Source organism: Mustela lutreola, chromosome 9 (assembly GCF_030435805.1).
Source record: "Mustela lutreola isolate mMusLut2 chromosome 9, mMusLut2.pri, whole genome shotgun sequence".
Lineage (NCBI taxonomy): Eukaryota > Metazoa > Chordata > Mammalia > Carnivora > Mustelidae > Mustela > Mustela lutreola.
In genome coordinates this window covers 64,008,283-64,036,072 of record NC_081298.1, presented here as the reverse complement: position 1 = coordinate 64,036,072, position 27,790 = coordinate 64,008,283, and the positions used below count along the sequence as shown (strand labels likewise).

The 27,790-nt window shown below is 44.6% G+C and overlaps 1 protein-coding gene across 12 annotated transcripts in view; it reads right to left on the bottom strand.

Annotated features, from left to right (window-relative positions):
- TBC1D8 (TBC1 domain family member 8) overlaps nucleotides 1-27,790 on the bottom strand; it is a 103,810-nt gene that overhangs the window by 22,914 nt on the left and 53,106 nt on the right. For 8 of the 12 annotated variants that reach the window (XR_009344790.1, XM_059134487.1, XM_059134486.1 and 5 more), the window contains 6 exons: nucleotides 19,227-19,345; nucleotides 15,794-16,022; nucleotides 13,413-13,653; nucleotides 3,789-3,996; nucleotides 2,236-2,430; nucleotides 875-1,054 (listed from right to left, as the gene is read on the bottom strand). Coding sequence is in view for 11 of the 12 variants with exons in the window: in XM_059134487.1 (XP_058990470.1) it covers nucleotides 875-1,054; nucleotides 2,236-2,430; nucleotides 3,789-3,996; nucleotides 13,413-13,653; nucleotides 15,794-16,022; nucleotides 19,227-19,345 (1,172 nt within the window). In the remaining variant the exon portion in view is untranslated. Of the gene's footprint in view, nucleotides 1-874; nucleotides 1,055-2,235; nucleotides 2,431-3,788; nucleotides 3,997-13,412; nucleotides 13,654-15,793; nucleotides 16,023-19,226; nucleotides 19,346-26,375; nucleotides 26,506-27,790 lie in introns of all 12 variants that reach the window. The other 4 variants (XM_059134478.1, XM_059134480.1, XM_059134482.1 and 1 more) reach the window with 2 other exon arrangements.

The window sequence follows — 27,790 nt, the reverse complement described above, 5'->3', positions numbered from 1 at the left end:
CTTGTTTAATATGCTTTTCATTGTCTGCATTCTCTAGTAAGGGGAGAAGCTTCCATATATATTCAATATTCTTACAGCTTTAGTCAGGAGTTCATTGAGCTGCTCTGTGTAAAGCATATCAGAAGGTTCTGGTTTGAATGAATAAAGCTAACAATTATATAGTAGCCCACTGGGCAACAAGACACAGTTTGGGGTACTAATGTCCACAGACACCCCCAGCACATGTGGTCCCAATGCAGCCTCCCTCCGGCCACGATGTCTTTTCACGGTACAATTTCTAGCCTCTTTACCCCACTGGGCATGACATTTCCCTCGGGTTCTCCCTACAAAGAGGACAAGGATAAGGAGATGTAACAGAAATATCTTTTGTCCAGTAGAACTACAGCATAACTACAGCATAACTACAGCATAGGAGACCTTTTGTTCCAGGAGAGAACCAAGCGATACTGTAAAAGAAGCCCATACAGACACCCCTGGGTAAGAGGAAAAATGCCTGTTCTGCACCTGCAAGATCCCACAAAGGACAGCACTGATGGCTCTCCAGGTCAAATGGCCAAGAGCTGTTCAAAGAGCCACTTAAGGGACAGGTAGGGAAAGCCATCGCCCTTGGTCCTCTGACCACATCCTCCGACCACATCCTCCATGCAACCGGATGTGCCCAGGCAACTGGCACAGGCTGAGCCCTTCCACCTGTCTGGGAGGGAGGGAGGGGTGCCAGCTACTGGGGCATCCAGCAACCGGCACCACACCTGCTCCCTCAAGGCCTGCAGGGCTGGGGTTGGCAGGTGCACAGCCCTCATCAGGTCGGACACCTGGGAACCCCCACTCGTGCCAGCTCCCCCGGGCCCTGCAAAGGCAGAGCCAGGTCACCCACCATTCTTGAGTCTGTGCTCTGGCTGCCCGCCTGCTGGAAGACAGAGATCAGGGCCTCGGGGTGGAGCCGTGGGCTCTTCTCTTTGTCACTTTCCTCGCTATTTTGAGAGGACACCATTTCAAGATCCCCAAACTTGTGGTCACTGCACATGCTTGTTGAATGAAATACAGGTGAAGTCTGCTGGAAAGAAGAAAAAAAAAGGAGGGAGCTAGAAGAAAGTCATTACTGTACTTATGGAAGAGTCTTTGTTTTGCCTTTGGAGGCATGAAGGTAACATATTTTTTTAATTAATTAATTATTTGAGAGAGAGACAGTGCATGTGAGCCAGCAGGGGAGGGGAAGAGGGAGAGAGAATCTAGAGCAGACTCCCCACTGAGTGTGGAGCCAGACAAGGGGCTCGATCCCCGGACCCTGAGATTGTGACCTGAGCTGAGATCAAGAGTCCAGCACTTAACTGACTGAGCCACCCAGGCGCCCCAAAGGTAACATACTTAAACATGCCTATGCAGGTCTCAAGGGAAAGAGACTAACATTAGCCCAACAGAGTTGATCCTCAGGATAGAATATGGTCCACAATAAGCTTTCCTGGGAAGGCTGCTCACAGTATACACAGCATGGGGCCAAGAGGGGGCAGACAAGCACCATTTCTTGTATGCTTCCAGAACGGAGAATGACCACCTGCAGAAAACAGCTCTTGGGTACTGAGGGAATATCTCCTTTCCTCCCTGTCACTGTGTGGGTAAGAAGAGGTGAAGAAAGAGAGGGACGGGTGTGAAACAGCAGGAGAGGAGGTCCCAGTGGATCCACGTCTGTTTTCCAGCTGTCTGGCCTTAAGGACAATGTAACTTCTCTTTTAACAAGTTCCAGCTGCCCCCAAATAACATCCCCCTCAGCCTCAGGGGTGGGGAGCACTGACCCCTCCAACCTGTGAGGAGGGTGCCCACTAACCTGCAGGTCAATAACCCATCAAACACTCTAACCTGGGAGGGGTGCCCTGTAAATCCCTCTAACTTGTGTGGATACCCCACGAACTGCTCTAATATAGGGAGGGTTGCCCATCAACTCCCCTAACCTCAAAAGGGGTGCCCTGCAGACTCCTCTAACCTGTGAACAGGGTACCCTGTTGGTCCTTCGAACCACTTGCTGCATGGGGCACCTTCTAACCTGTGCAGCACCCACTCAGGACCCTGCACGTACCAAAAGTGATACCCTGTCTGATACATAGGCCAAATCAGCCCTAACACAACGTTCCCGTTCTCAAGTAGATCGTGGCCATGTGTACTCCTTTCCGAAACCACTGCCCTAGAAATGGTCAGAAAGACCTTCCCTGGATAGGATCCCGCTGTTTCTAAGCCTCATACCATGTCTTCATCTTGGGAGGTGTCGTAATGCACGGGGCGGTTGGCATGCACCTGCTTCAGCCTCACCAGCAGGCCCTCCACCAAGCTCTCTCTGTCCTTCAGCTCGATGAACTGGAAAGCCATCTTGCTCCGGATGCTGATGATAATGGGATTAGGGAGCAGACTGGTATCCTCCATCTTCTCAATGCTCACCACCTATTGCAAAAGGTTACCCATGAAAGGTATGGCAACAGACAAAGGAGGGCAGGCATTTCGACTACCTATTTAGGTATCACCAGACAGAAAGCCAAACCAAACAACTGCCCTCAGGAATAGATGCAGAAAGTAAAAATTATCTAAGGCAGCACAGTCATGACAGCTGAAAGGGGAGAGTAACTCCAGTACCTGTTAACAGGTGAACGGAGAAACAAAAATGTGATCTATCAACACACTGAATATTATACAGCTTTAAAAAGGAGAGAAATTCTGACACATGCTACAGCATGGGCGAATCCGGAGGACATGATGCTCAGTGAAATAAGCCAGCCACACGTGGGCTAATGTTATAGGATCCCACTTAGATGAGGGACCTCGAGTAGTACCAGTCAGAGACAGAAAGTAGAGCAGTGGTTGCCCAGGGCTGGAGAGGAAGGATGTGGAGTGAGTGCCTAATGAGCACAGAGTTTCTGATGGCAAAGATGAAGTTCTGGTGATGGTGGGATGATACTGTGAATGTACCTAATGCCACTGAACCCTAACACCTAAAAGTGGGTCAAGTGGTAAATGTGATGCTATGTATAAGCTACAACAAGAAGACAAATAAATGTTTAAGACAACTCTTGGACTTCTTGCTTCACTCCTAAGTAAGAACATTTGCAAAATGAAAACATTTACAAAATGACATGGAAGGAGATCACATGGATAAAAAATTCTGAGTTTCCCCAAACAACTGTGCTCAGAATTTGGAGGTCCTGATGGAAACAGAGTGGTGGGTACATTCACCACAGATGTGCCCTGAAACCAAAGGACTGAGCTCTTCAGATCTGGAAGTAGCCTCAGGCTGCCCTGAATTTCCAGGAACAGACTGCAGACTGTTAAAGTACAAAGGGACCTGATCCATATTAAATGAAACATTTTTAAGTGTTTCACTCAAGTCCCAGGAGGGCACAAGAGCCAAGCAATCGGACGTTTTCAAGGTGATGTTTTTTGTCAGTTGCCTCTTCTCTTTCCCCTTTCTGTGAGTACAAGGGGTGGAATCCTACCTAAGAGCTGACAGAAAAGCTTTAACTGTGAGGCAGAGCCTTTCTCTGAACAGCGTCAACACTAATGCAGAGGTGAGGGCACGTGCTTCTCGCCAATCACTGCCAGGCAAATTTCAGGGTGTTGGAGGAATGACAGAAAAAGCAACAACCACACGGGGACTGGTCAAATGCAGGCCGTGCTTCCCTCCAGAGGCCCATCTGCAGTGGGCAAAACCCTGCTGGGTGAGCAGCCCTGCTCAGCCAGTCTCATGGCCACCACAGGCTCAAGGACAGAAGGCGGGCTCGGGAAGCGCCGGCCAGGGCTGCCCCTACCTCTCTGAGTGGGAGGATGACATTGCAGCAGCCATCCTCCTTGCTGGCGAAGCAGACGTAACGGTCGGAGGCAAACATCCGCCCCACGGTATGACAGCGGCTGAACGGTGTCCACAGAGAGCAGTCCACAACAGCGTGCAGCCTCTCCTGCCTCGGCAGCCTGAAGAACGCCCGGAAGAACTCATTCTGTGCTCTGGCTTCCAGGTCCCTGGCAGAGGAGGGAGAGAGAAGAAAAAGAGGCAGGGACGGTGAACGAACACACGGGTTTACAAAGGGAAACGCTGCGAAGCCAACTGGGGCTCCGGACATGGACGTGGATGAGACCCCACCAGGCCCCGCATGGGTCACAGCTCGTGCCCCACTTTACAGCCAACCTTGAAAACGGGTCCTCAAGGCAGGAGGAGTTGCCTCTGCACAAAAGTAAAACACCAAACTCACAGTTCAAAACAGATACTCCCTTCCTGATTTGAGCAACACTGTGAGTCACCACAGTGATACTTAAACAAGTGTTTAAAAATCCAGTATCCAAAAAGTCAGTAACACCAAGTGCTGGCAAGGACGTGGAAAAACAGAACCCTTCGTACCCCTTGGGCGGGAAGGCAAAATGGTGCAGCCGGTCCGGAAAACTTTCTGACTGTTTCTCCAAAAGATTCAACATGGACTTACCATACGACCCTGAAATTCCCCTCCTAGGCATAGACCCAAGCAAATCGAAAATGTACATCTGCTCCAAACCCTGGACACATCTGCTCAGAGAGGCAGAGTTGGCAACAGCCTAACGTCCATCAGCTGACAATCAACAAAATGTGACAGAGCCATATAACAGAAGGTCACTTCGCCACACAGAGCAACGAAATACTGACACACACTACAACGTGGACGGACCTCGAAAACATTACACACACAAAAGACTACATATTGCCTGAGTCCCTTTAGATGAAATTTCCAGAACAGGCAAAACTCATCAAGAGAGAAAAGAGCAGGGCGCCTGGGTGGTTCAGTGGATTAGGCCTCTGCCTTCAGCTCAGGTCATGATCTCAGGGTCCTGAGATCGAGCCCCGCATCGGGCTCTCTGCTCAGCGGGGAGCCTGCTTCCCCACCCCTCTCTCTCTCTCTGCCTCTCTGCCTACTTGTGATCTCTGTCTGTCAATAAATAAATAAAATCTTAAAAAAAGAAGAGAGAGAGAGAAAAGAGCTTAGTGATTCCAAAGAGGAAGGGATGGAGGGAGAAGTGGGGAGTGGCTGCTCATGAGTATGGGGTTCCTTCTTGGGGTGAAGAAGATGTTCTACAGCGAGTGTGGGGATGGCTCCACAACTCTGACTGGACTGAGAAACCACTGACTGGGAAGCCTTAACACGGTGAATTGTACAGTATCTGCTCCAAAAAGCAGTTCAGCTGAGATCTGTGCTTGACATATAGTAAGTGCCAAATAAACATTAACTATTATTATCTTTAAAAAAACAAATCCAAGCAGTGGCTGGCTGGCTCAGCCCATTAAGCATCTGACTCTTGGTTTTAGCTCAGGACATGATCTCAGGGTAATGAGATCAAGCCCCAAGTCAGGCTCTGCACAGGGCGTGGAGTCTACTTAAGATTCTCTCTGCCCCTCCCCCAGTTCTCTCTCTCTCAAAAATAAACAAAAAAATAAATTAATTAATAAAATAGATCCAAGTCAAAGTATCACTGGGGAGAACTCCATAAGTATGGACAGTGGACAATGGGGAAAAAAATCCTACCCCAGGGGACCCCCCCACCCCCTAGTCTTGGCTCTAATATCCAGTAAAGCAAGAAGGCAGCCAACTCACAATATCTGCAAATACTGATGAATTTATGTCCCACCCCAAAATTCTAGTAGAGGGGAAATTCCACTGTATAGAGATTAAAATTTTTCTTTGCCACATCAAATAAGAGTTCTTTAAATTCATCTGAGAGAATTTAAACTTAGCTTTCTTATCAGTTGGGTGACCTTAGGTAACAATTCTCTGTATCACATCTTGACATCTATAAAATGGAAACAAAATTACGTAACCTTTCTGCTTCAAGGGATCCCCTAAAAACCTAAGAGGATGGCCACAATATTGAAAAAGCATATTAGAAATAGCATCTACAGTATGATTCCATTTATATAAATACTATAAAATTTGCAGAAAATGATGTGTAAAGACTTTGTATAAATGTTAATTGTTATTGACTCTGTGTAGTAGCATTTCCACTTTTCATTTTAATTCTGCTTAAATTTCCTACCTGATCATGTATTGTTAACTTTTTTTTGAGTAAAATATTGACATATTTTTATTGAATTTTCACCTTGTATGCTCATTAGAAAATAAGTATTTCAAAAACTCTTTGGTATATAATACTTTTTTTAAAATTAAATTTATCTTCAGCGTAACAGTATTCATTATTTTTGCACCACACCCAGTGCTCCATGCAATCTGTGCCCTCTCTAATACCCACCCCCCTGGTTCCCCCAACCTCCCACCCCCGCCCCTTCAGACCCCTCAGATTGTTTTTCAGAGTCCATAGTCTCTCATGATTCACCTCCCCTTCCAATTTCCCTCAACTCCCTTCTCCTAACGCCCCATGTCCTCAAAAAAAAAATGAAGCTATTTTCTTTTAGGAAAAGATTAACTTTTAAAATGTTCCCTAGTGCAAGGTATTAAATGCCACAGCCTGAGTGATCTTTCAGACACATTGCCCCCCAGCCCACCAGGGCCAGGGCCAGGTCCAGGGCCAGAACTCACATCAAGAGGCCCCTCCTGGGCCAGGTCTCATTCCCAACCCTGTCCTCATTTTCACACCATCACACAACCATTTTCCCAAGAGACCCAACATGGAGATGGGAGAGTGCTTGGAATTTACTGTTTACTAATTTACTATCAAACCCTCACAAAGAGAGATTCATGCATGCCCAGAAGGTTTTCTGGGCACAGCAAGAAATTATACAAATTCTACAGATCAAGATGGTCCAGTTCCTGGGGGAAAGCTGCCGTCCCTTAACACGCAGCACCTGATACTCCATGGATGGCAATTCCAAAGGAGCCTGCACTTTGCCCCAGAGGAACTGGGAAAACATGGTAAAGCACCGTGAATGCTTTAGAAATTCACATACTATCGGGTGGAAGGCAAGACCCCTCAGTATCACCCCAGTTCTCTGAAAGCCGACCTACATTCAGCACATTTACTTTGGAAGATTTATATCTTTGTCCTCAAAGTATGCTAGCCGTGCTGGTTTGGTGAAAGTGAAGCCAGTGCAAACTTCCTGTATGCACCTCACAGGTACAGGTCCAGCCACCACTAAATTCACCTGTTGTCTGCTCCTTCCTAGAAGCATGGTGGTGGGGGCTTTGAGGGGGGGTACTTTTGGTATTTTACCTTGCAGACAGCTCTTCAATTTAAGACTAAGGCGTTCAGTTTTCTGATTTTTCTATTCAGTGCACCTGCTGCACCAGCCAACCGCTCAGTTCAATCCCCTTCCCCATGGCTTCTGAGCAGCCTGGGTATATGACACATCACCTCCACTCTGCTTTCTGGGCTGCTCTCTGTCACCATAGGAGTCTGTCTCTCACACATTCAGCAGCCACAGACCAGTGACCTCGCATTGTAAGAAAGAAAGGAGGGGGGCACCTGGGTGGCTCAGTCATTTTAGCTGTTGACTCTCAGTTTCAGCTCAGGCCATGATCTCAGGGTCCTGGGTTGAGCTCCTTGTCAGGGTCCACACTGAGCAGGGAGACTGCTTCAGGATTCTGTCTTCCCTCTGCCCCTCCCTCTGCATGCCTGCACCTTCTCAAATAAATATCTTAAAAAAAAAAAAGAAAGAAGAAAGAAAAAAGAAAAAAAGAAAGCAGCAGGAAGGACTTTCCTAAATCCTCTTCCTTCCTTAGAAAGTCCTCTTCCAATTCCACCTCTAAATACACATTCTACGTATACATGTGGCATTGAATTTTCTGATAGATGGAGATGAAGATCCAGTAGCTGAAGACGAGTAGCTCAAGCCCTTTATGAAGATCAGAGTAAGACCACTTCATCCTTTTGGTCTGTTTCGAAGCAGGTGGTATTTTTGATGCTTAAAAATATCTGCTCCTCTTTCCGAAGAATACCAGAAACAAAGTCCACTGGTTAAAATTTGCCTTTGAGACCTTCCAATACCTACTAAATGTTCCCCCTCTTCCTCTGTAGAGATGCCCAACACACAAGAGTCATAACTGACCATTCAGGCCTGTAAGCCAGGGCAGAAGCACCCCTAAAAAGATGGAAACTAGCCCAGCAGACCCCACAGTATTTACCCCCAGTGTCCACCTTGCTGGTATGCACTGGCCAAAGCAATCCCTCCAAGAGAAAGCGACAGCTGAGACTAGAAGGGACGGTGCCACAGACCCTCCTGTCTGAACATATGCCCTTGCATGAGCCTATAGCCATGTGGGAAATATATGTGGGTTTATCAGAATACAGAGCAAGAACACCAAGTTTGCTCATGGAGCTACAATGAACATGACCCTTCCTGCACAACAACAACACAGGCCCACACTACATGCCCACACTCAAAACTCCACACTTCATTCACTAGAACTTAGACCCAAGAAATGAAAGGGTGGGTCCTTCTTTTGTTTCTCTGTGAACCTAGAATTCGATTTTTCTCCTCTTAGTTTTGGTACAAATGTACCAAAAACAGGTTCCCCTGTCTCTTTTTCTAACATCAACCTGTTAGAACACTTTTGGGAAGACCTGTGTCAGGCCTCATGTGCCATGGTAACTCTCCCTCCCTCGTGTCATTCATCCCACAGACACAAACCCACACATAGTGGGTTTGTGTCTAGCAGCTCAAGGGAGCTCCAGACAGAATGCTTCCCCAAACTCAGGTTCTGTGGCAGCTGGGGCAGGGGCTCCCACGTTAGCTCCCAGTGTGAGGATGTCCCCGCTGTGCCCTTGACAGGAGACCTCAAGTACTATCCCTGGCCTTCTGGAATAACGTGGTCTTCTGTCAGCTGTTTGCCCCATAAAACATGTACAAAGATTTCTAGAGGCTCTTCGTGACACACCCACCCACAGACCCATGCCCAGCTCATTTGAAACTCTGAGCCAGCAATAAGGAAGCACGGCAGCACCACCACATACGCATACTTCTCCTCAAAGCCCAAGTCTGCACAGAAAACATGGCATCCCTCGAATATGTGTTGACTTGACACACCTTTCCCCTACTCTCCCCCAAGAGCACCAAGGAAAGAGAAGGACAACCTTGCCGTGATGTACCTTACATAGCCGCCTGGGTCTCCTGGGCTCGGAGGGGGCATGAGGGAAACCCAGGCCTCGGAAAACAGGGAAGAGGGTGCACATCGACTCAGCTATGGCTTGCAGTGCCCCATGTCTTTGAAAGTACATCCTCGGAGCTCCAGCAGACCAAGACCTCGACAACACTGGCATCTAGAAGACTTTTTCATACTCAAGGCTCCTGCCTTTGCCCCCTGCCCTCCACCGTGCCCCAGAACAGCCTGGAGAAGTACAAAGCAGCTAGGGCTCTGCAGGGTGGGGACTCGCAGGCCTTCCCCAGTGAGGCAGGAGCTGTTCGGGGCTGCACAAGGAGCCCCTAAGAGATGTCGACGCCAAACCAGAATGACAAGGACAGAAAGCCCAATAAATTACACAGCTAGGATGGGCATTCTTAGTAGGGTGCAAGAACAGCAGGAAAGGGAGTAAATGTGGGCAGAAAAGGCCAAAGAAGTTCTGAAAAGTCAGACCAGGGAGCCAGGCAATCAGCCCGACAACAGGGGATGAGGGCTTATTACTGAAGACGTCAGCCCCCTCCCGACCCCTACACCCACCCCCTCACCCCAGGCATCCCCCGCTGACCTTTAGATACCAGAAAGATCTTCCACTGGGGTAAACAGCCTCCATTCACTGCACTGCAATAACTACGTTTTCCTCCAGCACTTTCCAATCAGTCAATATAGATTTTAATGGTGATATTAAATTTGATTTAGTGAAACACATCACCTTCCCAATCTCCCACCCCCCAAAAGCTGGCTACACCGCTTTCAACCAAATCACTCACAGCTTCATAAATGTTACTGTGTTGGTAAATTTCAGGACCGATCCATTTCTTTGCTCCCCACACCAGGCCCCAAAGTCCCTTCCCCAGTCTCCGTTTTCCCGCCCTTCTGGATTCTGCTGCTATGCCCCAGAATCCCTGCTCCAGGCCGTCCTCTGCAAAGTGTGAGGGCTGGGCCAGAGGACTCCTGGGTCCAGCTGGCTCCAACCTGTCTGACGGGGTCCTGTTGTGCGATGCACCAGCCCATCCTCCCAGCTCCTGCTGCAGGCCCAGCTCCGCTGGGCACTTTCCCAAAGTCCCATGGGAGTGAGAGTGAGCAGCAATCGTGACTAATCCGCAATCAGATGGCTCACCACACTAGTGACCTCAAAGGCACCTTTCTAAAGCTGTTATCTGGGAAGGGAAGTGAAAATACATCAACAAAAGGGAGCCTGAGGAGCATTCCAGCACTTCTGATTGTGCCCTTTGCATCAAGAGACTGTTTTCCTCAACTTGAAAACCTGGGCTCTCTTGGCAGGATGTCAAGTAGACTGAGTCATTACCTGTTTATGTCCACAGGCCTATGTCTCCATGACAGAAAGCTACACGTGAGACCCAGCGAGGAACTGGTAGGCAAGGACATGCCTTTCACTTTTGGAAGAAGTCTCTCAAAGTGCAGTGACCAGCAAAACATACTAGGAACGAGAATCTTGCCACCCATCTCAGGCCAATCCGAGGCACCTGCAGGGCCTTGTTTTGTCCTTTTCTCTCTCTTCCGCTCCCCGATCATTATTGGTATAGAAAGTAGAGGAGAGGGAGCCTCATATAATTCAACTGAATTCTGGAATGTACACGAAGAATGCTTATACTGATGAATTTTCTTCCAAAATGAATGATTTTGGGTGCCTGAGTGGCTCAGTTGGTTAAGTGACTGCCTTTGGCTCAGGTCATGATCCCGGAGTCCTGAGATCAAGTCTCGCATCTGGCTCCCAGCTCCATGGGGAGTCTGCTTCTCCCTCTGACCTTCTCCCCTCTCATGCTCTCTCTCACTCTCTCTCTCTCAAATAAATAAAATAAAATCTTTAAAAAAATGAACGATTTTACCACAGGGTCTTAAATGTGACAAACCAGCCATCTGCCTCTTCTTACCCAGTTTCCACCCAAAACCACAATGCTACATCTAGAAGTGGAGCCGTGAGGGACTATCAGGAGATCTATGAGGAAATCACCTGAAACCCTAGTGCCCACAGAGCTGACCAGAGTATGCAGGCCATCAGCCGGCCTCCTAGTGCTCAAACCCAGTGGAGAGGGGGGCGGCAGGGAGGCAGTTCACACACGTACACATCAATGCAAAACCTATAGAACAGATAGACACTTCACTGGGTGATTATAGAAGCCCGTTAACAACTCCTCCAACCGAGACTCGTTTCTTCATTTTTAACCAATCTTTGTAAGCTGGACTAAAAGGACTCAGACACCAAATGGCTATAGAGATATTTGGAGATACATGAGAGAGAGCTGGGCTGTCTTCTTTGGACCTAAGACAGAGCCGGAGACGGTAATGGGAAACCCGAGGTCAGGAAGCCCAGGGAGCAGCTCAGGAAGGGGAGTCAGAAGACCCAAGGACAGCACCCCAAGGATCTCCTTTCATAAGGGAGTGACAAGCAGCAGCACTCTTTTCACAAAGGAAATGTCAGATGCTGAGGACACGAAACCAAGTGAAATCCATTGGAGTTTCACCAAAAAAGTTCACTTTTTGATTCCTGCCTTACTTGTGACAATACATGACCAATATATAACGCATGCACACAGCAGGGGCTCTAAATACGTCCTGAATACAGGCCAACTACAAACACACTGCCATTTAGAGACCACTGATTAAACACATGTTCTCCCAGATGTTCCAAGAAAATACCAAATGTGTGTAAGGAATTACAGGAAATGTTATAAGAGATTTAAAAATTCTTTTTAATGATGGGACACAGAATGACACAGAACTACCATGTGATCCCACAATTCCACTTCTGGGTATACGCCCAAAACATGTAAAAACAGGCATATGCTCACGGCAGCATCAACGTACAACAGCAAGGGTAGAAATGGCTTTGTGTCCATTGATGCATGAACAGAGAAAGAAAATGTGGCATATCCACACAATGGACTACTACCTAGCCTTAAAGAGGAAGGAAGTTCTGGCACCTGCTGCGACACGGATGAACCATAAGGACATGACACTAAGTGAAATATGCCAGCCACAAAAGACAAATACTGTATGATTCCACCTACATGAGGGACCTCGAGTAGTCAAACTCAGACAGAAAGTAGAGTGGCAGTTGCTGGAGGCTGGGGGAGGAGGGGAATAAGAGTTATTGCTTAATGCGGACAGAGTTTCAGTTTTGCAAGATGAACTGTCCCAGGACTGGATGGAGGGGAGGGTTGCACAATATGAATTTATCCATTTTCAACTGCATGGTTCAGTTCAGTGGTATTAAGGTAGCAAATATTATATTGTGTGTATTTTCCCACATTAAAACTTTTTTTCATGTCTAGTAGTACTAAATAGTAGTGGGATTCTCTAATGATATCAAATCTATCTAGCCACAATAGCACTTGTTAGATGACTTGTTTCTCTAAAGGTATCTTTGTATAAACTCTACAGTTACCTGGTCTAAACCACCAAGTCAGGAATCACAGTCAAGCTTAGCTGAATGCCACCATTTAAATTTTAGATAATGAAGCCGAACTTCTTTAAAATGACTAATAATTCAAACAATTGCTCCAGATATCTCCACACATAGCATCAGTAGGGGCAAACCAATCATAAAGAATGTGAACTTAGAGTATTACTGAGGCACATTTCTAATGACTAACTGGTAGCAAAAATAAATTCATTGTCCTGAAAACCTTTTCTACAAAGCACTTTCAGGGATACCTGAGTGGCTCAGTCAGTTAAGTGCATGCCTTTGGCTCAGGTCATGATCTCAGGGAATCTCTTAATGTTCGCTAATAAAGCACAGTGCTGAATGGAATTCTATCATGAAGCTATCCATATTATATTTACTTAGAAGTATTTTTTATAAAAATCAGTTTCCAAATATCTGGAAAAAAAGCAGAATTGGATCCAGAAATCAAAGTCAACTGCCAAAAAAAAAAAAGGAAGAAAGAAAGAAAGAAAAAAAAGAAACAAACAGGGTGCCTGGATGGCTCTGTTAGCTGAGCACATGACTCTTGGTTTCAGCTCGGGTCATGTCAGGGTCATGGGATCTAGCCCCCATGCTGTGCTCACGCTCAGTGCAGAGTCTGCTAGAGATTCTCTTCCTCTCTGCCTCCCCCTACTCCCCCAGCTTGCTCACTCTCTCTAAAATAAATGAAATCTTAAAAGAAAAAAAAAAAAAAACCTTCCTTATTAAAAAAAATAATCAACTATTGCTGCCAATTACTATGTCACAATCATGATCAACACCACAGGAAAATCTGCAACGAGCCACAAGGGACATTTAAACCGGTACAACTAAGACTAACAAAGCACATGTAAATGAATGCGGTGGCGCACTGCCACAGTCCCGTGGGTGAGGAACCGAAAACAGAAGCGCCTTACCGCTTGGTGATCTGGCTCGGCTCCTGCAGGTCTGGGTCCAGGTCAAAGACCTCGTTATCCAGCAGCCTCCGGAGTGTCACGTCGGCCAGCTGCTCCATGATCTTGAACACCTCATCGAGGTTCAGGAACATGGAGAAGTCACGCTCCTTATTCTGCGTCGTGATTCGGATGGTGTCCGTCAGAAAGACGTTGGACGTTCTTTCCAACTTCTGGATATCGACCCATGGGACTACAAGTTTAACTAGAAGAGGGAAAAAAAGGCAAATGCGTAGGTTACCCTAACATGTGAGCCAAACTTGAGTGTACCAGCAAACAAGAGTCCAAGGATTTCCTTAAGCTGAAACGCAAAACCAGAGCAGGAAAGGGGAAGCACAAAACTGCTTGACAGCTGTGTGTTAGAACCCAACTCATGTTTTGTGATTTTTCTTAAAAGATTTAAGTAAAATTTTCCAAGTTGTTGGCTACTGCACACAAACAGGAGACAGTGTTCTGAAATACCAAGTTAACAACAGGAAAAGAAAACTTCAAGAATATTTAAACCTAAATATTTGCAAAATATCCAAAAACTTCTCCATTTACATAATTTCTCGTTTCAAAAGCAGTATTCATGGTGTAAGCTATGAAAAAAAGTGCAAAAGAGGATTATTCATGATCTCCTTTAGAGAAACAGACTTCACATTTAGACTGTGTCAAATGACAGTCTTAGAAGACACAGTACAATTTCTATGGAAATCTTTAAAGTAATACAGTACAAACAGTACATTTTATAAACAAGTGTTCTATTCTGGGAAATGTTTCCAATACAGTGATGGCGAGGCTAGCTAATACAAATAGAAAAAAGAGACACTGTAACAATTTAAAGTGATTTTAAATGTTATCAAATACTAGAAATCTTTTTTTTTTTTTTCAAAACTTAGCATCCTAACAAAATTTGGCTTAGTCACCATGAATGATAGGTGTCAGAAACTAATTCATTTTCTTTTTCAAATCAAGGAGAACTTCAAGTGTTTCTCTTTCTACTGTTTCTTTCCACTTCTCGCAATAACGTTTTCGGGTCTTCCATGACTTAGAAAGCCACACATCGACTTCAGGCTTGAGATGAAGCTTCTTCAGCTACTTCTAAGTGCTTTCACCTAAGTCTTTCATACAAATACATACAATCGATAACATCAACTTTCATTTCATGAAGCATCTACTTTGTGAAAAGCCCTGCACTTAAGGAGTTCGTTCAAACAGGGAAAGCAGACATGTAAAATAAGCAACCACTAACTTGACAGAATCTAAAGCAGAAACACAAATGTGGTGCAAATTGTAAGGGGACCAGGGAAAGTTCCTGGAGGTGATAAAATTCTGAACTGAACTTGAAGGGTGAAAGAGGCACAAGACTAGGGAAGGGAAAGACCAACATGAATTTTGAGAAGCACTGCACAAAGTACAAGAATAAGGATGGTCAAGATCAGGTCAGAGCACAGACCAAGGGTGGGGAAAGGTCACACACACGTGGCGTTATGTACTGAAGGATCAGACCTGAAGCTGGCAGCGTGAGAAAGAGAGCAATGACCCTGGGCAGGAAGCTGTGTCAGCACAATTTCAGAGAAGCCCCTCCCACTGGTTCAACTTGAGATATAAACTTAAATGCAGAAGAAGAAAAAATGACATATATAAACATACATACGCATATACTTGTTTTATATACACACACAGCTGCCATCCTGCCTGGGTGCTTGAAACAGCATGTAGTTCCAAAAGAAGTTTCCGTGGGAATGACTTTTTAAAAATTCAATATACAACCAACACTCATGACTTTTCTTTCTTATCTTGGAATTCTATCACCTCGCATGGTAATGGTCAGTGCATCAAAGTGTGAAAAGTTCATCATTGCCTGAATCTCAAGTGGACCCAGGTGAAGAATTCCCTCCCATTCCAAGGAACAGCTGTACATCCTGCTTCTTTTCCAGGAGCAGTCGTGACCTTCGGGGCTGGGAACTTTTTAAATGCCCTCCTCCCCCAATCAAGCACATTTAAGAAGCAACAATATGTTCCATTCCTTTAGAAGCATTGGGCTGTCAGTTTTGACAATGCGTTTTCAGAGCAACGTCAAGTAAAAAACCTTCAGTAGCTCTACAAAGAGAGCTTCACTGAAATGTTTAAGGCAATGGAAAAAATGAACTCTCACAAAACCAAAGCCCGTTAGTGGTGGTTGCATATGGAAATAAAATTGTCTGCACACACCATTTGAAGTTAATCAAGTATTGCTCATTATCATCTCAACCACTCATTTAAAAATCCTTCATGCTCTAGCTCTTCCTCTCATCTCAGACCAGCACTGAGCTTCCCGAGGGTCCGCTTCCCCTGCAAACGGCAGCACGAGCCTCACTTACGTTCCTTGCCCAGGAAGAAGGAGTAGAAGCAGAGGTGATTGATGCTGAGGTAGAGCCAGCCTTGGCGGGGGACCCTGCCCTTCCAGCAGCAGCAGGAGTAATAGGTGACCAGCTTCTCTGCCTCTGGGAAGTTGAACCTGGCCTCGAACTTCACCAAGGCCTCTCGGAACTTCTCAGGCTCCTCTTCCTGCTCAGCAAGCCTGCTGCTCGTCTCCTCTGCAATCAGAGCCTGACACACAGAAAGGTAAGGGACCCCTCGTCAGGGAAAGGAACAAAGGGAGAGGCAGGCAGAGGCGGGAAGGGACAGCCAAGCATAGGCCCCTGAGGAGTCTACACTGCCACCAAAACACACACACACACACACACACACACCACCACCACCACCACCACCACCACCACCAGGGGTGGAGGAAAGTGGCATGCCACTCAGTCTACCACCCAGAATCAGGGCCACGGTTGGCGGACTGATGAGCTGGGGGTGGGGGGCAGAGAACCCAAGATAAGTCTCTCACTTGGCCACTAACCAAGCATGAGGCTTTGGGCAAATCACCAACTTCTAGGCCTGAGTTTCCTAACAAGTTACTATTGTGTGATACCTCCCGGCACTCCCTACAGGGACAGGATAATTCAATTACTGGCTCAAAAGTGGATCTGATGCATCAGCCCTGAAGAACTATCCAAATTTGAGTTACAAGTTAGTCTGGTTTTTTTTTTTTAAGATCCTATTTATTGGGCATGTGGGTGGCTCAGGTCATGATCTCAGGGTCCTGAGATCAAGTCCCGCATTGGGCTCTCTGCTTGGCAGGGAGCCTGCTTCCTCCTCTCTCTCTCTCTGCCTACTTGTGATGTCTCTCTGTCACATAAATACATAGAATCTTTAAAAAAAAAAAAAAAAGAGAGGGAGGAAAAGAGAGAGAGAGAAAACAAGAGCACAAGATGGGAGCGAGGCCTAAGGAGCGTGGCAGAGAGAGAAGAAGATTCCTTGCTAAGCAGGAAGCCTGACAATGTGGGGCTCGATCCCAGGACCCCAGGATTGTGACCTGAGCCAGAGGCAGATGCTTAACCAAGTGAGCCACCCAGGCACCCCAAAATAAGATTTACGAAATGAATCTGAAGTCTGGTAAAATTTCAAGTGCTTCTAATTTCTTTCATTATGTTTTTCTTCTTTTCCAAGTTTTATTTAACCAGACATCATTAAATAGAAAAATTATAAGAAAACAAATAACTTTAAAAGCATGTCTAACATATAAAGTTCCAGACCACGAGGCATGAAGGGGATTTTAGGAAGCAGAACGGGAGGCATGGGCTCCAGATACAGCCACGACAATGGTGACCATACAGACCTTTGACTTCCGTGGACTGCAGGGCCTAGTGACAAGCACAACTCTAAGCACAGGGGTTTCTTTAAAGCTTGACAGAGCGGCCAGCTGCTCAAGATACGAGTAGGAAAGCCCCAATTTTTGATTCCTTTGGATCTTCCCAGAGGAAAGGAAGAACCAACACCACACAGTGGCCCACAGATATAAACCATCTCAGACCACAAGAACCCCTCCACCCTCAGCCCCTGCTCCAGGCGAGCAGCCTCCCCACAACTGTTGTCTTTCTTTCTTTCTTTCTTTTTCTTTCTTTCTTTCTTTTTCTTTCTTTCTTTCTTTCTTCCTTTCTTTTTTTCTTTCTTTCTTTTTTTTTAAAGGCATTTCAGTTTTGATGTGCAGGAGATTGGAATATGACATCCCAAACTGTGCCACTATGGCATAAGGATTATTCTGAGCTGAAGGCAACTGAGAAATGGCAGACACCAAAAAGGCTCTCCGCCTTCCCCCACTACTTGCCTAAAACAAGGACACCAAGACCCATTTGTGAAGGTGCCTCTCTCTTCTGTGCCAGGAAGAGGAGGGTAACTCTAGACTCTGACCAGCACTGAGAGGAATGTGCACAGCCAACCTCACAAAAACAGCCCTTCTTCTCTTCCCTTCATTTCTCCCCACCTTTACCTTCCCACAGCTGGCTACCCCTGAAAGGCTGAACACCTCCCTCTTTGTCTTGTCCCTTCCCTATAAACATACTGTTCTTTGTTGAGGTGCTGCATAAGCCCCACATTCTAACCACCCCTCTGAGTTACTCATCACTGAGTTTTCCTCATGTGTACACACATCGCACACGGTGATCAACTGTTTTTCTCATCAGTTTGACTTTTGCCAGTTCAATCTCCAGGCCGTAGGAGGAGAACCTAGGAGGCTAGAGGAAAAGCTGCTTCCTCCTCTGCAGAAGCTTTCCTAAAGACACTACAGCAGAAATGAATTTCCTTCCTCCATATTAAAAGGAGAAACTCTAAATCAAAAAACCACCACAGCATACATTAGACAAAGGAGAAGGGAGGCATATGAGAAAAATAGCCATGGAAGAGGCATTTCTGTAGCTAAGCCCCAGTGGGATCTGACCTAGGGAACCAAGCTAGTCAGTCAGACCAGGCAGAGATGGTAACTGACAGACTGAACGAGTCCCCACCACAGCCTGGGTCTACCTGCCAACCCCTGAGGCTAGAGGGGACACCAAGAGGCCACCAGCCAACAAAGCCACACTGCCTGACTCAGGAGACCTTTGGTTCCTACCTGGGGACATCGGAGTCCCGGATACCCAAAGGAATATTTCCACTTTGTCCTTTTAAAACCGAGAATTCATTTTGACACCCTTTACTAAAAGCTGAGGCACTTTTAAGGCAAACGTTTGAGGAAAAAAATAAACAAAATCAATGGTCTGGGGGATTTTACTGACAGGGAGGAAAACTAGGCTAATGTGTTAAAAGTGTTTAATGAAGGTAAAAATCGGAATGAGAAAGTCTCTCTCTGCCTGACGGGGCATATAAAGCACCGGGTACCAATTATGTTGTTGAAATGACAGAGAAGATGGAACTCACAAGATATTCACAGATACCCTCCAAAATAGTCCTGTCTTGCCCTCTCAAAACCTAATTGATTTTAATTCCATTTAATTAACATAGCTGAAGAATAAACAGCCACTTTGGGGAAGAGGAAAGTGCCAGGTCCAACAAAATAGAATGAAAAGATGTCACAACTGCAAAAAGGTGGGAATAACGAGTTTAAGGAGTCAAGTAACATTTCTGCTCTGCAAAAACATAAATGTTGGCATTTTTTTCTCCCTGAGACAAGAGAGAACCTTCCCTTCTATAAAGGAAAACAAACACTTGGGCCTGAGAGCGTGGATTTTCTGGTTTCATGTGTATTTTGCCAGATTGACCATGAAGTTTGACAAGTGACCAGTCCAGCTCCTCTGACTGTGTATAAAGCCAAGATGTTCAGTCGTGGTGGAGAAAACTGTTCGAATCTGATAAAAAATGCTACAGTGTTCAAAATGTCATACAAAAGTTCTAAGATGGGGAATTGGGAAGAAGCATTTCAGTCAAACAACCTACCTTTACCTTCCCCTTGACAAAGCTGGCAATGTCATCCTTATTATCAAAGACAGACAAAGTGTGCAGGAGATTCTGCTCCAGCCAGTCCCAATGCTGGTTTATTTCCTCTAATGTCGCACCTGGGTTAGAACATAAAAAGATACCGAAATTAAAAGTAATTCCTAGATCATGAACTCCTTTTCCAAATATTCTGAAACCTCTGTTTGTGATTAAAACATCCTGGCTTCTCACATCCTGGGCCATAGCAGACAAGGAAGACACCCTCCTTTGAAGTCACGGAGTCCTTCGCCACAGCACTGGGATTTGCAAACACCCATCCACTGCTACATGGGTAGGCCAAGAACTGCATGTGGACATCCTGTCGCCCTTGCTGAGGCCTGGACTTCCCACCACATCCACTCAAGTGACAGAAACATTCATAATTACGCAGCTGTTCCAAGGGAAACAAGCCCCCCAAAGTGGGCCAATTCCAAACAGTCTCACATAGTTTACCCTGTGAGGACAGGGATCCCTCAAGAGGGACCTCAGCCCAGGGTCACAGAGGAGAGAGCCTTCTGAGAAAGCTCTACTGCTTGCCCAAGGGTGTGGCCACTCGCAACAGGCATCATTAAATACAACAGCAACAACCTAGGGAACTTCCAGGTTTACCAAGCTGTACTTCATATCATTTATAATAATATCCCTTAAGAACATATATGAGAGATTATATACTAAATGTTTGAAATGTACATTAAATCATATCTAGTAAGTTTCCTTCCAAGGCAATTAAAAAGAAATCACCCCATTACTGAAGCATTAAGCAACACTGTTACCAAAAAGCTTAGTTATTTTAGTATTTCCCCTCGAGGAGACTCCTGCTACTCTCCATTAGACAATGGGCACCTTGGCACAGGGACTGTGCCAGCTCCTAGTGAAGGACCCAGCCTTGAAGCAAGCCCGGGATGGACAGGAAAAGGGACGTGTGCATCAGGTGTGCATAGTACAGGAACAGATAAACGCCCAGCTAGGAGGACAAGATTTCCAAAATGGGAAGCAGGAGATAATCTAACCTCTAAGAGGTCAAGGGCTACCCAATACCAATGCAGAATAAGCTCGCCAATGTGAGAGTCACAGCGGTCAACAGAACCACATACCATACACACAAAAGTCAGACATGCATTTTTTTTTAACAGCAAACTTTTTGTATGCTATTTGCAGATTTCCTCCCTGCAGAGCATAGATGCATGGAGGGATATTTTAAAAAGCCTAGGGATAAAAATGCCAGAGTTCTTAGAACTTACTGCAGACTTGTGCTTTTAGGATCAGTGAGTATAAAGAACATCTGTGTGGGGACCGATTTTTCTGAACGGACAGTTTAGGAAGGAGTCATCAGAGCAATCCAAGAGAATTCTTCATAAGGAAAAGCAAGAGAGAGATCTGGTCTCTCTTCCTCTTCTTATAAGGAAACCCATCATGGGGCCCCACCCTCATGACTTTCTGTAAACCTAATTATATCCCCAGGCCCTACCTCTAAATACTACCACACTAGGGGCTAAGGCTTCAAGATATGAACATGGGGGAGGAAGATACCATTCAGTCCACACCAATCTACGCAGCTGTCCATCAAGCCACCCCTCCCCCCAACTCTTGCTCTTTAAGGACCAACAGACTGGACATGCAGCCACGTGCAGTTTAGGAGAGCAAGCTGGGGGACGGGGCATGGTCAGGATCATCTCACTCTCCTCCCCCTCCCACCCAGGAGGCCCTTGTGGTTGCTGGAAACGCCTGGCCCTTCAGAATCCCCATTCCTCTTACAAGGGGGAAAGATCCTTTCAAAACACAAGTCAAACCCAGTTCTGTCAGGCTTCACAGCAGGATTCTCATGAGGTTTCTAAGTGTCATCTACCTGAACTTGAGCCCCTCATAGTCTGCTTGGTGCCTTACACTCAGTGCTCAGGTCTGCCCACCTCTGGCTTAAGACTCTGCTGTTCAGTGTCTTCCAATGGCAACCATGTAGGTGTCAGTCACAAAAACACTTCCTATAATTGCGGGTGGGGGGGGGAGTCAGCAATGGGGTCTTCCTAGCGGGGGGACAGCAGATCACACCATTGCAAGAGAGTCCTTGGGTCTTCACTAAAGCCAATAAACTTGCAAGGAGACTTAGGGATGCCTGGACCTCTGCCCTTTTCTTTAAGGTTTACTCTTTCTAGATGTTTGTAATTTATTATCTATCGTAATAAAACCAACTGGCCAGACTATTTAAGGCAAAGAATAAATGGGAAAAAAATTTGAGTATTTTTTTGAGTATGGGGTCATCAATCTTTGAGTATTTTTTTTTAAATTTATTTATTTGAGAGAGAGAAAGCATGTGAGCAGGGGATGGGGAGCAGCAGAGAGAGGGAGAGGGAGAACCAGAAGCAAACTTCCCGCTGAGCATAGAGCCTCCAGAGGGCTCAATCCCAAGACCCCACAACCAAGACCATGACCTGAGCCAGAATCAAGAGTTGAACGCTCAAGTGACTGAGCCACCCAAGCGTTCCTTGAGTATGTTTTCATGACCTCCTAATTCATTTAAAAAACAAAACAAAACAAAACAAACAACCTTGGCAGAATGAGGAAGAACAAGAGAAGGGAGAAGACTCACCTTTGTGACTTTTCTATTCCAAGGGCTAGCTCACTACTGTGTAAGGAAGACTTCTGAATGAGGAAATGGAGACTCAAACACTTCTCTAAGGTCATATGTATTGAAGGAAAGGCAAAAGCAGGGTATGAACTCATTCTCTACAACCCTGAAGTACCCTGGTGTCCTCCCATTAATAAGCGGCATTTCAATTTCAAAATAACATTTACATAATCCTTACATCCATTACTCCTATGGTTTGACACTAAAAAAAAAAAAGTTATATTGTGTTTGTACTTAGAGCAATTCCAATTTCCTGAGTGCATCTTTCTGGATGACATGAAACAGGTTTTCATCTATCCTATTAAGCTCAAAGGGACAGCACAGTTCATTCCAAGCAGGTCATCCTCAGCTGATAACCACAGACACCATGATAAACACTATGAACAAGCTCCAACACAATCTATCACATGGAATGAAGACTTGAAACAAAGCCATCAAAATTTTAGGCTTCCATCCTTTAAAAGATTCTTCTACTTATGGGGAGGAGTTTATGTCAGGGAAAGGTAAATTCTAAAACAAAACCACGCCTACATCTTGAGAGAGAAAACAGGCACACAAATAAAAATCTGTCACTGGGCCACAGTTAGATTTCATCACAATCTATGCTGTTCCTGAATACAAGACATCGCTGTATGTCTCTCCCAGCCAAGACAATCAAGATGATGAAACTTTTCCAGCCTACTATCTTCCATTTCCTACAAAAGTTGCCAAATGGCAGGGAAATTTTCCAAACTATAATTTCCTCTGCAGGGAAGTCTTATGATAGGCTTCCAAAATACCGTAAATCACTACAAACCAACTGCATGTCCTCGGCCCCAAAGGACTAAAAAGGAAAGCCACTCAACAGGTCTCACACACCAAAGTTCTAACCCTAAGCTGTAACCAAGTTTCCCAAATTACATGAAGTATCCCATCAGGAGACAGCTTTTTAACAAACAAAGTAGAAAAGAGAATACATGGCACTTTATAAGGCCAATCACTGACTTATAAATTTGTTAGAGTGAAGCATACACACATAAATATTTTCTGTCTGTGGGTCATGCTCAAAAAATATCAGAAAGCCACCATATTACAGACGTACAAGTGGTGAGAAATGTAAAGAGAAAATAAGAACATGAGAACATGTCACCCATTGAAGCAGTGGAATGATAAAAAGGCTACAAATACCCAGCATAGCAATATTCTCAGTGTTTCTGCTGTGGCCTTCCAGAATGAAGACAGAGGGCAGCTACTGCATATGCTGAAGCTCTAACCCCCCGATATGACCATATTTGGAGACAGGGCCTTGAACAAGTAATTAAGGTTAAGCGAGGTCATAAAGGTGGCATCTGGATCTGAGAGGACTAGTGCCCTCTTAAGAGGAAATGGGCACCTGGGTGGCATAGTTGGTTAAGCATCTGACACTTGGTTTCCTTGGCTTCAGCTCAGGTCATGGTCTCCGGGTGGTGAGATCAAGTCCCGAGCTGGGGACTGTGCTCAGCATGGAGTCTGCTTAGAGTTTCTTTCCCTCTCCCTCTCCCTCTGCTCCTACCCCCAGTGCATGCTCTAAAAAATAAACTGAAGAAGAGAAGAGGAGGAAGAGGAAGAGACACCAGGAAGGCCCCATGTGAGGATACAGGGAGAAGACAACCACCTGCGAGACAAGGAGAGGGGCTTCAGGAGAAACCACCCTTGCCGGCACCCGGATCGCACACTTCCAGCCTCCAGAACAGGGAGCATATCAGTGTTGATTTAAGCCACTCCATCTGTGGTATTTTTGTTATGGCAGCTCTAGAAGGCCAATAGAGCTGTAAAACCAAAATTTATAGGAACACTGTGGATTTTAACAGAAATCCAACTGGCAAAATTATACCCTGTTTTATTAAGGCAAAACAAGATTTCTATTGCTTCAGAAAAAGGCTTCTATTTCCTAAGAAAATCAAAGTTCAGAGGATCTTAAACATTACCCATACAAAAAGTCAAATCAGACTTGCAAATGCCTATGCAAAACTAAAACACAGTCCTAGAAACCCCAATTAACCACACAACTACCAGGAGTGGTAATTTCTAAATTACTAACTCTAAGGCAGAACAGGCAGAGGTAGTAGACACAGGCCGTTTTTTGAATTCTTGGCATGTGTCCAGGCATTTTGTTAGATAGGTCATACACTTGATATTGTTTATCTTAATAAAAATAGCACAAGGTAGGTGGTATTGTTTTCTGGGTATGAAAACTTAGGGCAGAGAAGAGCCAAGCCCCAGGCCAGTTCTCCTGGCTGCTAAGGCCTTACTCTATCCTAACTCACAGTGGAGATGGGAACCTGGGGAGCTGGGCAGGCAGCTCCCAAGAGCTAAGTCACTTTCAAGCTCACACACACAGCATGTACTCGCCAAGGTTTCCCCCAGAGGTATTTTTAGGAAATAAAACAGGCAGCTCATTGTCTATACCTACAGCTTCTGCACGAACACTGCCATAAATAACTTGATCCAAGCTTCAGTTTTCAAAAGCAACTTTTCTCTCTGCTTAATAACTATTCAACTGAATTAAGGGCCTTCTCTAGCTAACCTAAATCCTAATTTACAATGAATGGACATTCCATGTGTGTAGTTAGGATCTGTTTCTTTGACAAAGCACATTTCTCCTACGTCCAAACACTCGATGTCAACCACCAAATGCCTGGCCTGAAAGCCATACAGACCACAAAGGGACTCATTAAAAGCAACACTGCCAAAAAAAAAAAAAAAAGCAACACTGCCAAGGCAGTGTCATTTCTAAATTTCACACAACACTCATCCTAGACAGAATAACTCAGAAGCAAAGAATTTGAGCAAAAAGTCACAGATGAGCAGGCGAGAGGGTTGAACCAGAGCCTTTCATTTTCAGACACCATACACTCTTCACGTGGATACGCTAACATCAGACCCATGCCTAGAGCAGTATCCCCACACGAACCAATATCACATCATCACAACTGACCGTATTTTTAAACCCACGGACATCTCACTATATTGTTTAAGAAATTAAATGTTATACCTTTTTTCCCTAATTTCCTTGGCCTTTTCTGAATTCAAATTAAGATACTGAGTGCCTAAAAGTACTTGCCGTAAGTGAAAAAAATCAACCTTCCTGACACTGAAAGTAAAATGGATTTTCAATTTATAATTATAACAGTCATTAAAATGTCCTTGTCTTAGTGCTATTAGAAACACTGCTCAGAATTAGAAACAAAGGTGTAGGAAAATTTGACTTAACCAAAAGGAAAAAAATAATCAATAGAAACAGAACCAGAAAGGACACAGATAAAATAATCAGCAGACAAGGACATAAAACAGCTATCATAAACATACTCCAAAGTGTTCAAAAAGTAGAGGAAAGCATGAGGATGGTGAGAGAACCAAACTGAAGATACAGAAAAAGATCCAAACCAAACTTGTAGGGATGGAGAAATAGTGTCTGAACTCAGAAATAGACTGGATGGGATTAAAACTAGGGAATCTGGACACAGTGATTAAAAACTAAAATGAAAAGCAGAAGACAAAGGATTAACAACAAGATAAATAACAGAACATCAGTGAGCCCTGGAAACAGCAAGCAGACTACTAATTGGAGTCCTGGGATAAAGGGGAGGGGTGCCGGGCAAGAAACAGAGAACAGAAAAAATATGCATATATTTGAAGAAATAGCTAAATTTTTTTCATGTTTGATGAACACTATAAACGCACAGGTCCAAGAATCTCAACAAACTCCAAGCAGAAAAAGCATCAAGAGAAATCACATCTAATCAAACTGCTGAAAGCCAGTGATGAAGGGAAAAGACGATAATTATAGAGCAACAAAGAATGAGAGATTTGTCAGAAGCAATGCAAGGCAGAAGACAAAGAACAGTTTTAAAAGTATTAATAGAAAAAGGCTAATTTACAAGTACTTGAAGAAAAGGAGTGAATTCCTGTATAACTTGGGAATAATAAAACCTTCCTAAGCATGCCTCAAAACCATCAAGTATAAAAGAAAGGCATTCTGAATCCCACTACATTAAAAAGCCTTTGCAAGGTAAGCACACTGAAAGCAAAGCCACTAAAGGGCATGATAAACTGGAAAAAGATTTTTTTAATTTCATTTCTCAGACAAAGGCCTAATATTCTTAATGCTTAGGTAGTGTCTAAAAACGGAGGGGAAGAAAAGAATCGCCCAATTAAAATAAAGAAGCAAAGGGTAAGAACGAGGAGTTTCTGAAAACAGCCCTAAACATGAAAGATGCTTGACTTCCTCATAATACAAGCACAGCAAACAAGAACCATTGCAGAAACACCTATGACATTGGTGGAAATGCCCAAGTTTGACAACAGATCCAGTGACGAATCTGGTAAAGCAGGTACTTTCATCCACTGCTGATGTCAATTTGTCCAACAGTACAAACCCAGTGGAGGAAGGGACATTTAGTGGTATCTAACAAAGGTTCATATTCATTTACGAGAGATGGGATTGCAGGATGGAAAGGGTAACCTACCCCAATGATTCTGCAGCATACGCACAAAATTATTTAACCACCAGGTTATTCACTGAGCCATGGCCAGGGATGAAGACGCCACAAACGTCCATCAGTAGAGAACAGGATGAATCAACTATGGTACTCAGTTCTATGTAATGAAAGACAAAACAAAACAAAGAAGATAATCTCAACTCTGATGCGGAATGATTTCTAGGCTGTGGTCTACGTGAACTAAGGCAAGGCATAGAATAGAATATATGTGACCTTTATAAAAGGAGGGTGTGAGAGTGTAGAGGATATTTGTAAAAACAGAACAGTAGAAAGTTCAGCTAACAGCTCAGCTAAAGCTCAGCTGTGGCAGAGGGAAGGGACAGGGAGGGGATAGCAATCAAAGGCTTCTCTCCACAGACCTTGTCTATAGATTGTATAGGTCTGATTCAGGCATTACAAAAGAGTTTTCCTTTTTTTAAAAAAGTTAAATCAATAAGGGGGAAAAAAGTAATACTTGAGTAAATGGATAGACTTTTCAGGTTACAAAATGATTACACATAGAAAACAGCTATTTTAAACAATGTTGACTATACATCCATAGTTAAATATATTCTAAGGCTAAACAAAGCTGCCAAAACTTAAATTTCACTCGGTACTCTTATTATTAATATTGACAACATTTAGATATAATATGTATGTGGATGTGTGAGATAGTTAATTATGTGAATATTATTAGAAACCAAGATTCAGTGTTCAAGAGAAAAACATAAAATCAAAGCTAAGTTATAACTATATAGTTTTACAGTTGAATTAGAAAGTTCATGTGTGACTCACTAAATTCTACCCCTGAAATGAATATTACACTATGGTTACTAGCTAGCATTTACACTAAAATCTTGAAGCATAACAAGAAAGTTAATATGAACTCGTGACTTACTTTTCTTTTTTGTGACACATACTCCTTAGCTCATACTTCCTGAGAAGCCTTACAAGCAGTGAAAACCCAGTAACAATGACTGTGCCCTTACACGCCATTCTCCACTAAAAGGAACCAGTGCTACTGGAGAAATGGTGGATGCAGACAGGAGGTAGGAAAGGCACAAAGTGAACGTTCCACATCTCACTGGCCAGAGAGCAGGGAAGCACTCAAAGGTGACTGGCAGCAGGACCAAGTGCCAGAAGCCAGAGGAAAGTGCTGAGGGGCAGAGGACAGCACAAGCCCAGTAACATAAAGGACCACAATTAACAGACACACAATATATCTATAACAACTGGCTCACCGTACAATACTTCCAACTTCCTATACTTGGAAAAACTTCATGATAAAATATTGGGAGCAGTACTTGAAATTTTAAGACAATGCTAAAAAGGGACAGGGAGGGAAGAAAGAAAAGAAAACAAAACAAAACAATTCACTTGTCACCACTGCCGATCACCAGGGC